The sequence below is a fragment of the Delphinus delphis genome, chromosome 4 (assembly GCF_949987515.2).
Source record: "Delphinus delphis chromosome 4, mDelDel1.2, whole genome shotgun sequence".
Lineage (NCBI taxonomy): Eukaryota > Metazoa > Chordata > Mammalia > Artiodactyla > Delphinidae > Delphinus > Delphinus delphis.
In genome coordinates this window covers 9111044-9123693 of record NC_082686.1, presented here as the reverse complement: position 1 = coordinate 9123693, position 12650 = coordinate 9111044, and the positions used below count along the sequence as shown (strand labels likewise).

General features: G+C 45.8%; 1 protein-coding gene across 1 annotated transcript; it reads left to right on the top strand.

Moving 5' to 3' along the window:
- Positions 1-18: 18 nt before the first annotated feature.
- Positions 19-6284, top strand: LOC132424563 (carbonyl reductase [NADPH] 1). The gene is made up of 3 exons (XM_060010335.1): positions 19-448; positions 1201-1308; positions 5593-6284. The coding sequence occupies exons 1-3, from the start codon at positions 160-162 to the stop codon at positions 6027-6029; spliced, it is 834 nt and encodes a 277-aa protein (XP_059866318.1). The 5' UTR covers positions 19-159; the 3' UTR covers positions 6030-6284.
- The last annotated feature ends 6366 nt before the right edge of the window (positions 6285-12650 follow it).

Here is a 12650-nt window from a genome sequence, read left to right as displayed (position 1 = left end):
GCGCTCGCGCGCTCAGCCTGGCAGCTCCAGGCGTGGGACCTTCAGGTGCGCGCTCTGCAAACTCCAGCTTCTGCGCAGACACTCTGACGCGCCGCGCCGCTGGGAAAGCACAACGGGCTCGCTCTCCACCCAAGGGCACCGCACACCCAGCACCCGGCCATGTCGTCCTGCGCCCGTGTGGCGCTGGTTACCGGGGCCAACAAGGGCATCGGCTTCGCCATCGTGCGTGACCTCTGCCGGCAGTTTCCGGGGGACGTGGTCCTCACGGCGCGGAACACAGCACGGGGTCAGGCGGCCGTGCAGCAGCTGCAGGCCGAGGGCCTGAGCCCGCGCTTCCACCAGCTGGACATCGACGACCTGCAGAGCATCCGCGCCCTGCGCGACTTCCTGCTCAAGGAATACGGGGGCCTCGACGTGCTGGTCAACAACGCGGGCATCGCCTTCAAGAGTAAGGGGCTGGGTGCTCCCAGGCGAGGCGTTCATCATCCGGGATGGGCCGTATCTGTCGGGGAATCGCTGCGGTGGGGCTTCTCTCGCCTGTGGGGTCCGGAATGACTCCCTAGGGACCGAGAAGGGAAGGGGGAGGGGTGCAGCGAGAGCGGAGTCTGCAGGGAATTGGATGCTTTCTAGCCATAGGGAACTTTGCTTCTTTGGCTCGAATCCTGGGGACCTTTCCTAGATTGCCCCACAGCTTCTTTCTGATTGGACTTTGGGGCAGTTGGGTTAATTTTTAATGCATTTTGAAATAAACGAGAAAATTGCAAAAACTGATGCACAGAGATCCCGTGTGTGTGCACCCTTTGGGCAGCCGCCCCGCAGTGGCGCCATCCTACAAAACCATAGGCGTTGTCAGACCCTGAGATTCACGCCGGCTCAATACTACGAACCAGACGCAACCTTTACACAAAATTCAACAGATTTCACATGCGCTGTTTTCTTTGTATCTTCCTATAGAATGTTACTTGAGGGCTTCCCTGGTGGCGCAGTGGTTGAGAATCCACCTACTAATGCAGGAGACACGGGTTTGAGCCCTGGTTCGTGGAGGATCCCACGTGCCGCGGAGCAGCTGCGCCCGTGCGCCACAAGCCCTGAGCCTGTGCCCTAGAGCCCGCGAACCACAACTATTATTTAAAAAAAAAAAAAAAGAATGTTACTTGATGGCTACTATTTATTCACTCCACTTTTCTTTTCTCCTAAAAGCCGTTGATTCCACACCGTTTCATATTCAAGCAAAAGTGACGATGAAAACAAACTTCTTTGGTACCCAAGATGTGTGCACAGAGCTCCTGCCTCTAATAAAACCCCGAGGTGAGTCTGATGAAGAGCCCAAACTGCAGTGTTTCTGGCAAGATCTGGTCCCTGCCTGCCTCTGGTCTCATCTACAGGCCCCCCTACCTCTCCTGCTCAGCTACACTGGCCTCCGTCTGTGCCACCATCCGGCCAGGTGCCCTGAGGCCTCAGGTTCCTCTAAACACTGCCCAGGTCATTGGTGCTGTCTGTCCAGCTGCCCTTTGCACATCTGGCTCTTTCTTTTTCCCATCTTAGCTCAAAGGTCTCCTCTGAAAGGCTCTTGATTTGCTCCATGCCCCCCACAGGCGGCGTTCCCTTAGGAGTCCATCTCAGGCCTTCTCTCCTCTGACCCCCTCTCAGAGTGATCTTACTCAGGCTAGTGGAGTCTCTACTCCCACCAATTCATTAGGCCTCACTCAAATCAGTCACCTGCCTAGAACATTCCCAGAGCTCCAGGCACACATTGTGTCTTCTTGCCTCTCCATCTTAACCTGATTCCCATCCTTCTTCCCCTGAATCCCCCCATCTAAAACAAATATTTCCAAAGACTCGTCCTTTCCCCAAATCATCTTGGCCACTGATCCCATCATCCACCCACCGGGATCCTGGAGGTCACCACGCCTGCCCGCTTATTGCCATCTACCAGATCCTAAGACACTTCCTACTGATTTTCTTCCCGGGCCTTCACCCCCATCCCAGCTCTGCAAACGGGCCCTCAGCTGTCATTTCTAGACAATTGTAAACTCTCCTAAGGGTCTCTCCCCGCTTCTTGAGTCCTTTGCTTCCTGGGCATTCTCTATACTCTGCATGCTCACTCCCCCTCCCAAAAATCCTTCAGGAGTGAAGTCCAGGCCCTTAGCGTGACTTGTAGGGATCTCCGTAATCCGACCTGCCGAACTCCAGGTCCATTTTAACTGCCCTTCAATCTGCTCAATGTTTCCAACAAAACAAACTCTCATATTCCTTTGGGTTAAACTACTATAATACTTACCCCCGAAGTAATGGGCCAGGAGGGGAACCACCACCCATTAAACATACCAGATAAGACAAGCAGATACTTTTGGAAAGGTTGAGAGGCGTGGTTGGAGATTTAGTACATGCCTTTACAATTTACACCCAGCTTCTGCCCTGTTTCCCCATCCTGTCCTCCTGGAAAGTTCTTCTAAGAATTGGTTCACTAGGACCTAAAAAGTCAGCTCTTTAGAGTGTCACCTGATTCCTCCACTCGTCCCAACACTTGCGGGCTGCAGTGGAGTTCCCTGTGTCAGCTGCACATGCCGCATTCCTCTCGACCTCGTGCTGATGACCTCTGGCCCACCACTCCTCTTACTTAGCTGGGCTGTTTCTTGCTGTGTCTGGGCTTTGTCCAGAAGGAGGAATGAGTACCCTCCAGATGTGCTAAGGCAGCCTCTGTTTAACAGTTTGTCTTGCCTCACGAAAGCTAGAGTAAATGGAACTTTAAATACATGCTATATTCTCAGTAGGAGTGCAGCAAGGCTTACTTGCCTTTAGAGATAGGAGAATTCTTGTTTTGTTGGGGAAAAGCTCCAGCAGTTCATGTTATCATGACTTAATCGAGCGTGTGATTCTCTTCGGGGTCTACAGTCTCACCTAGTTGGGAGGAGGGGGCTCCAGGTGGCTGGCTCTAATCCCTGGGGATCCAGTCAGTGGGAGGGGCTGGCATGGAACACATGGGGAAGATGAAACAGCCACATCCAGGAGTTTATTACCTCGAGAGAACTTTGGATCTCCTGGTCAGGCTTCCCTGATACGGGTTAGTCTTTTCACTGCTGATTCTAGACTTCCTGAGGTAGACTAGTTAACACAGAATAAAAAAGGTTGTCATTTGATTACTGATTATAACCAACCTAGAAGAAGTTAACAGTATTTCTCTGTCTACTGTCCAGGTTGAAGACCCATGATGAAAAAAATAATGTCAAGGCCCTTTTTTTTTTTTTTTTTTTTTTGCGATACGCGGGCCTCTCACTGTTGTGGCCTCTCCCGTTGCGGAGCACAGGCTCCGGACGCGCAGGCCCAGCGGCCATGGCCCATGGGCCCAGCCGCTCCACGGCATGTGGGATCCCGCCGGACCGGGGCACGAACCCGTGTCCCCTGCATCGGCAGGCGGACTCTCAACCACTGCGCCACCAGGGAAGCCCAAGGCCCTTTTATTGATAGTGATATAGCTGCCTTTCCCGTTTACCAGTTAACCATTCTGACTTCCGCTCCTGCAGGCTTTTTTTCTTTCTTTATGCCTTTCTATATTTTGCATTTTTAATTCATGAAATATGTGTTATTTTTGTTGTGAGAGAGGCTTGGTCGTGTTTTTGAGAGCGAAATAAATTATCCTAAATATAGCATCTCTGAATGGTGCTTACTGCAACATTTGGACAAATTGGTTCTATTCTATCTTAAGGACAATGTCATTTCTATTCATTTACTAGTTGCTTCTTACTCTTTACATGTTCTAGATTAGAAGGAGGACATGGATTAATCGACCCGTTTCAGAAATGTGTTCATCTTAGAAGAATGCCCGGAAGATTAATGTGGCGATTTCTCTAAATCAGTTTATGTATTTCAGAGAATCATTGAATGGGAGTCCTAACGCCATCTACTAATTTATTTGTTGATATTTTCTGAACTTCCAAACCTTTAGTGGGATAGACATCAAAGCTAACTGACTACGGCAGCATGACATACCATTTCTGTTGGCACATATTTTCCCCATGGAAAAAAAGGGTTTAACATTTTTCTCCATGCCTGGTAATTTTTGGTTGGAAACGGGACATTGCAGAATTTTATAGCTACTCTTGCTATTAGAGCCTACTTCCCACGGGCTTGTGGTGGTTATTTGCTTATTTGTTCAGTGACTGGCTACATTATTTTTTGAAGTTGAGTCTCCACCCTCCTCCCCTCGCAGTGTGAAGCTTCTGATGTTTCATCTCAGAAAGTACAGCCTAGCTGAGACGCACAGTCACACTGGGATTACTGTGGGTTTAGCAGAACTCTCTTTTGCTGTCTTTTTCCCCGCACCGCGCCCAGCTGTTAAGCTCCACTACTTGCTGGCTGATGACTCCACTATTGTTGTCAAGGCACAGCATAAATCGCTTCACAGATGCATCTCCATCCAATTACATTCAGGCTCTTTTGAAAGGGTAGTTTTGGTGCTCTGTTCTGAACCGAGAAGGGCTCTTACCCTTATCTTTCTCTAGTTTTCTCTGGCAAACTTGCTGACTTACATGATTTCGTTTATATTTCTAAGAAAGCTACCAATCTCCTAATTGCTTTTCAGCACAACTTCCATTGTTTTTGAGAGTGCCCTTAGGGTTGAACTTCCCCACACTGGTTCAAATGAAATCACATCCTTTTGGGAGAGCGTCAGACCTCTAGGTTTTTATGTCCCGACTCTTTCTCCCTCTTGTGCAACATCTCTAAGCCACAGGTCTGAAGATAGAAGCAGGGATGGTGACACTTCTCTTTGTGACACTCCTGTTTTAGGAGCTAGGAGGGAAGAGAAGCAGTGGTCTCTGGTCTTGTCAGCTTGCCTCGCTTTGCATGATACTTCTGCCTTACAAACAAGCTGGGGAAAGGGCAGTCTGGGCTCCAGTATTCTCAGGATGTCCAGCCCCAGGTAGAGCCTTTGTCCCACAAGTGAGGGCTGGATCACCTCCTAAATGCACTTGCCAGGAACTGAACCTCTGCCACAGGTAGCTGAGGAGCGGCATGAGACACGCTGACGTCCTACCCATCTTGGGAAGATACAATAGTCTTGTGTTCTCAGATGCACCATCCTAGAGTGACGTTTCCATTGTTATGGCCAGAAAGGGGGAAAGGAAGGAGCAGGTCATGGTTGAAATACCACAGAACAGACTCTGTTCTTAGCTGAGTTGTTGGAGATATTCGGGAATAAAAGTTTCTTCATTTGCTGTATGCCCTCAGGACCATTAGCAGAGACTTTAAATAGTTAAGTTTTTAAAATAATTTTCACAAGTTGTTCTGGGCGGTAGATTCACAGAATTCTTCCCGTTTTCGTTACTTATTTCTTGAGTTTAAGTGAAATAGTTCATTCCTGTAATTTTCAAAATAATTATGTGTAATTTTTAAAAACATTAGAAATAACAGATGGTTACTTATAATCATAAAACAGATAAAACCCAATGAGTAACCCCCTCCCAAAATACGTTCTCTTCCTTCCCTAATGTCCTCTGACAAGAGGACACGAGGACATAAATCCTGTCCCGAATTTGGCATTCATTGTCCTTGTGCTCACCTTTCTATGTCGTGACTTGTGTTGTATTTTAGGCAGAGTGGTGAATGTGTCTAGCTTTGTGAGTGTCAGCTCTCTTAAAAAATGCAGCCCCGAACTGCAGCAGAAGTTTCGAAGTGAGACCATCACAGAAGAGGAGCTGGTGGGGCTCATGAACAAGTTTGTGGAAGACACAAAGAACGGGGTGCACAGGAAGGAGGGCTGGCCTGAGACCGCCTATGGGGTGACGAAGATCGGCGTCACGGTCCTGTCCAGAATCCAAGCCAGGAAACTGAGTGAGCAGAGAGGAGGGGACAAGATCCTCCTGAATGCCTGCTGCCCAGGGTGGGTGAGAACTGACATGGCGGGACCCACAGCCACCAAAAGCCCAGAAGAAGGAGCAGAGACCCCCGTGTACTTGGCCCTTTTGCCCCCGGATGCTGAGGGGCCTCATGGACAGTTTGTTTCCGAGAAAAAAGTTGTGCAATGGTGAGCTCACTCACAGCTCCCCCCATGGGCCGGATTATGCTCCTGTCCCAATTTCACGGAAAGGACACTTACACTGTCAAAAATATCCCTATGCAAAAAAAAAAAAAGAAGAAATAAAAGAATCAAAATATCTCTATCAAGTCCTCACTGGGAAATGGCTACTAATTCTGTGAAGCCGTTTGTGTTTCCTTCTGTGATCCCAGGGGAGGAAAAGTGGGATGGGTGACAAATAATAAATAAAAGTCAATAGATGAATAAACAGTTCTTTATAAACGTCCATTTATGCAGACTCTTCAAGGCTGAACCAGCTCAGTTACTCATAATTGTTGGACCTGCTTTGGAGGACATACGGGTGTCCACTCTACTATTCGTTCTACTTTTCTGTTTGAAATCTTTCAAGGCAAACAGCTGAAACCAAAAAGTCTTGGCGCTGCCGCCTTCCTGCATGACCTTGATCAAAATACTGCATCTACTGTATCCCTTCAAATGTAAAATGGGGATAATAGTCATAGGAATCGCCCCTATATAGGTGACAATGTTGAAATCACGTTGGAATTGCACAAGTGTCTTCTATCACGAGTCCCTGTGAGAGGGGCCCAACACCACCCAGGGCAGTGACGAGAAGCTTCGTACTGCCCAGCACCACGCCTGGCTTCCCCAAGGCCCCAGGGACTGTCCACCACATTCCCTCCCTTCACAGAAGCACTCCATGTTGTGCAGACGCCTCTACTGTCATGTTATTTGTCACTTTTCACATCTGATTCTCAGGCTTGGGGAGGTGAAAAGTGATAGCCCCTGAAGGCAAGTGTGGAACCCTTATTTGAAGAGTCAGGTTTACTTTACAAGTGTTTCCCTTCCACTAGGCTGTTAGTTTCCTCTTGTCATTTTATTTTTCTAAACTGCCAGCAGAGGATTATCAATGTCTAGATCAACACCATAACATCTGAACTACTAGTTTGGAAATGGACACAGAGATCTTAAAGATTTTTTTCCTAATTCCATAAAATAACACCTAACTACATATGCCACTTATTGTCTATGACCTAGAACAAACCAGAATGCAGGCACTTTTAGCAATTGTAAGGATTAGGTAAACATTAAATAAAACATTCCAGTTAATGACTTGGCACGCAGTAAGACCTTCATAAACAACCCTCCCAACTGGGAGCACGCTGGGAATCCCACAGGGTTAGGTTCGCTGCCCGCACTTAAATAACAAGGATTGTTGAGGGTGTGGAGAAAAGGCAACCCTCATACACTGTTGGAGGGAATGAAAATTGGTGCAGCCACTATGGAAATAGTATGGAGATTCCTCAAAAAATTAAGTAGAGAACTACTGTATGATCCAGCTATCCCACTTCTAGGTATTCATCCAAAGAATACGAAAACACTAATTTGAAAACTTATATGCATCCCTGTGTTCATCTTGGCATTGTTTAAAATTGCCAAGATATGGAAACTAAGTGCCGATCAACAGATGAAAGGATAAAGAAGATGTTATACACACACAGAAACACACACAAACGCATAATGGAATACCACTCATCCGTAAAAAAAGATGAGAATATTCCCATTTGTGATAACATGGATGGACGTTGAGGGTGTTATGCAAAGAGGACTAAGTCAGATGGAGAAAGGCAAATACTATACGATTTCACTCATATCTGGAATATAAAAAGCAAACAAACAGGGCTTCCCTGGTGGCGCAGTGGTTGAGAGTCCGCCTGCCGATGCAGGGAACACGGGTTCCTGCCCCAGTCTGGGAAGATCCCACATGCCACGGAGTGGCTAGGCCCCCGAGCCATGGCCGCTGAGCCTGCGCGTCCAGAGCCTGTGCTCCGCAACAGGAGAGGCCACAACAGTGAGAGGCCCGCGTACCGCAAAAAAAAAAAAAAAAGAAAAGAAAAAGAAAACAAATAAATGAACAAACCAAACCAAACACATAGATACAGAGATCAGAGTAGTGGTTACCAGAGGGGAAGGGGCAGTGGGGAGGGTGAAATGGATAAAGGGGTGATGGTGATGGGTGGAAACTCAAATTTTGCTGGTGAGCACGCTATAGAGTATACACACGTAATACTATCATACACTTGAAACTTATATAATGTTATAAATCAATGAAATTGTGTTAGATAAACAAAAATAGCTTCCAAAGATATATTCATTCCCTAATCCCTGGAAATGAATATTACCTTATTTGGTATGCTTGCCTATTTTTTGTGTCACCTTTCATGGGCCACAGTACCTAGACTGGTCAAACACCAGTCTGAATGTTGTTGTGAAGGTATTTTTTCAATGAGATTAACATTTAAATTAGTACCCTTTGAATAAAGCAGGTTATCCTTGTAATGTAGATGGGCCTTATCCAGTCATCTCAAGGACTTAAGATAAAATAAACTGAGGTCCCCTGAGGAAGAGGGAATTCACTTCCAGACCATCTTCATCAACGTTTCATCAATATATTTATGTACTGTGATACTGGGTGCATATATACTTATAATTGTTATAGCTTCCTGATGAATTGAGCCTTTTATCATTACATATTGGCCTTTTTTGTCTCTAGAGACAGTTTTTTGTTTAACCTCTTGTTTGATAGAAGTTCATCCACTCCTACTGTCTTTTGGTTACCATTTGCATAAAGTATCTTTTTCCATCTCTTCCCTTTCAGCCAACACCTGAAAGGTGTATTTCAGCCTTTAGATTCCGTGTGGAATCTAAAGTGAGTCTCTTGTAGACAGCACATAGCTGGGTGCTATTTTTATCCATTCAGCCACAACTGTCTTTTGATTGGAGGGTTTAATCCATTTATATTTAATTATTGAGAGGTAAAGACTTACTAGAGTCATTTTGTTAATTGTTTTCTGTCTTGTAGTTTTTTGTCCCGTTTCTCCTTTCTTCCTTTGTGGTTTGTTGATTTTTTTTTGAGTGATATGCTTTGATTTCTTTCTCTTGTGTGTATCTTTTATAGGTATTTTCTTTGTGGCTACTGTGAGGCTTACATAAAACATCTAATAGTCATAACAGTCTATTTTAAGCTTATGAAAACTTCAACAAAAAAAACCAAAACTTCAATCACATACAAAAACTCTACACTTTTACTTCTCCCCCACCACAAACTTTTATATCACAGTTTACATCTTTTTATATTGTGTATCTATTAACACATTTTTATAGTTATAGTTATTCTTAATTCTTCTGTCTTTTTAATTGTTAGACTTGAATCGTGATTACATACCGTCATTACAGTATTGCAGTATAATGTATTTGTCTGTATATTTACCTTTACCACTGAGTTTCTTACTTCATACGCTCTCGTGTTACTGCTTAGCATCCTTGTATTTCAACTTTAAGACCTCCCTTTGGCATTTCTTGTAAAGCAGGTCTAGAGGTGATAAACTCCCTCAGCTTCTGTTTGCCCAGGAGTCTATATCTCTCCTTAAGTTTTGAAGAATAGTTTTTCCAGGCATAGTATTTTTGTCTGGTAGTTTTTTTTTTTCCTTCAACACTTTAAATATATCATTCCACTACCTCTGGCTTGCACAGTTTCTGCTAAGAAATCTACTCAAGGGACTCTTATGGAGGCTCCCTTGTATGTGATAAGTTGCTTTTCTCTTGCTACTTTCAAAATTCTGTCTTTTAATTTTGAAAATTTGACTACAGTGGGTCTCCATGTAGGTTCATCCCATCCTGGGTTCATTCTATTTAAGGTCATTTGAGAATCTGTATGTCCATTTCCCACCCCAGATATAGGAAGTTTGGGGCCATTATTTCTTTAAATAAGGCTTCTCCCTTTTTTTCTCTCTCTTCTCCTTTTGGGACCACCATCGTGTGTATATTGATTTGCTTGAGGATATGCCATAAGTCCTTTACTTCCTTCACTTTTTTCTTTATGGTCCTCTGACTGGATAATTTCAAGTGACTTTCTTTGAGCACAGTGATCCTTCATCTTTATCAAGCATGCCTTCTAGTAAATTTTGAAATTCCTTTGTATTCTTCAGCTCCAGAATTTGTTTCCTTTTTAGAGTTCCTGTCTTTGTTGAACTTCTCGTTTTGTTCGTGTGTTGTTTTCCTGATTTTGTTTAGTGGTCTATCTGTGTTCTATCATAATTCCCTGAGCTACTTTAATATGATTATTTTGAATTCTTAGGCAATTTGTAGATCTCCATTTCTTTAGGATCAGTTACTGGAGCTTTCCTTTGTTCATCCGATTATGTCATGTGCCCCTGAATCTTTGTCTTCTTCGTAACTTTGCACTGGTGTCGATATTAGAAGAAACAGCCACCTCTCCCCGTCTTTGCAGACTGGCTTTGAAGGGGAAAGGCCTTCACCACTCGGTCTGGGTAGAGATTCTGGGAGCCTCTCAGACTTTTTCTAGGGAGGGGCCTTCTCTGGACTTGTGTGTGTAGATTCGAAATTAGAGGACTTATTGGTTTCTACTCCTGCCCTCCAGGAACCCGAAATCTCTTCTTTCTCTGGTGTCTGACTGCTGCACTGCTGCGGGCCAGGATGTTGGAGGCATGGTCCATGCCTCTTCCTTCTTCCCTGTGGAGATGCTTCAGGTTCCGCACCTTCTCTCAATCTCACAGAGCTGTGCCAGTCACACCAAATCCCCGCCCCTTTTCCTTTGTCCTTAACTGCACCCAGGTGTCCCCACTATCCTGGTTCCATCAGCACTCCATGTGAGGCAAGGAAAAAGCTGGCCCCCCGGGCAGTGCACTGAAAGAGCAGAACATTTGAGGCACACTACATTCCATCTTCCCCCACAAGGGAGAATTCGAGGGTCATGGCCATCTCGCTCAGCGCTGAGCTGTGCTGGCTTAGGGGAGGGCTGAGGTGCATAAAGTGAACTCACTCTTCTTATGCGTTGCATCGCAGCTTCTCTCAGTTCTGGGCTCCTCTGGAGTACCGAAACTAGATTCCCGTCCTCCGTCAAATTGGTGTTTCTGTAGGGAAATGAGGGCGGGGACTTCCTATTCTGCCATCTTACTGATGTCACTCTCAAGCCTGCTGGCCGACCCTGATGATTGTGTACTTGCCAGCCTCCGTAGTTGTGTGAGTCAATTCCTTAAACGTCCTTAAACTCTCTCTCGCCACCTCCCTTCCTCCCTCTCTCCTTCCCTCTCACTCTCTATATGTGCACACACACATACACGCACACATGCACAGACACACACGTACACGCACCCACTATTGGTCTATTTTCTTGGAAAATCCTGATTAATTGACTAATACATACGGCAAAAGGATAAATATTACTTTATATTGCAAAAGGTGTGATTAAGTTAGAATTCTGAGCAAATTATCCTGAACTATCTGGGTGGCCTCGAAATGCCATCACACAGGTACCCTTATAAGATCGAGACAGAGCAAGTTTTGAAAAACAAGAAGAGGAGGCATTGTGACCACAGAGGCAGTGACTGGAGTGATGCAGCCCCAAGCGAGTAAACACCTGCCGCCCCCAGAAGGAGGAAGAGGCAAGGAAGCGTCCTCCTCTAGAGACGTCAGAGGGAGAACAGTGCTACAGACAGCTTGATTTCAGACTTACTTTGAGAGAATAGATTTCTGTGGTTTTAAGCTGCCCAGCTTGTGATTGTTTCAGAAGCCCCAGGAAAGTAAGACACCCACGTTCCTTGCATGTTTAGCAAACAGTTTGGCCACATTTGTGATTCAGTGTAAGGTTTGACAGATCACCCCAGCCAGCACAGATGTAAAAACCTCTGGCGTGGGCTTCCCTGGTGGCGCAGTGGTTGAGAGTCCGCCTGCCGATGCAGGGGACACGGGTTCGTGCCCCGGTCCGGGAGGATCCCGCATGCCGTGGAGCGGCTGGGCCCATGAGCCATGGCCGCTGAGCCTGCGCGTCCAGAGCCTGTGCTCCGCAACGGGAGAGGCCACAGCAGTGAGAGGCCCGTGTACCACAAAAAAAAAAAAAAAAACCTCTGGCGTCTCTTGGTGACAGCTATCCCTAGGATTCCTGGCTGTACTGAGGTGTTGCTGTTGGAGAACAGAGAGCTCAGGAAGTTCCTTGCCTTCAGCCAAGGGACACAACCGCCAGCGATCGTGCCTCTTCTTTTGTGTGTGCTTTTGGTCTCTGTGGTAGCGTCCCCACCTCTCCCTCCAGATGGGACGTGCTGTCCGGTGGTAGAGAACGCTGTTGGCTCTTCAGGAAGTTCAGGAAAGGAGAGGCTAATACTTATAATGGAAAAGAATCATATATATGTACATATAAAATATATACATATATATATATCTGAATCACCTTGCTGTACACCTGAAACTAACACAACTTCGTAAATCAATTATATTTCAATAAAAACTTAAAAAAAAAAAAAGAAAGGAGAGGGTACCACATGGACCTCCATCCAGGAGCAGGTGACTTGAAGCAGCTGCAGGGAGATGGGCTGATCTCTTGCCCATCAGTGACCTGTGTCATTTCTGAAATGCAGGGCCTAAACAAGGTCAATCCACTGCAAAGAGATCAAGGAGGAAGAATTGTTGGGAACAGAGAGGTTTTGTGCCCTGTGGGTTGAGTTAACTAACATGCTCTAGTGGCAGTGTATTAACTCAGGGTAAAGAGGTTGATGGTAGAGCCATGCGGGCGACATGGTGATATAACAAAAACAATTCA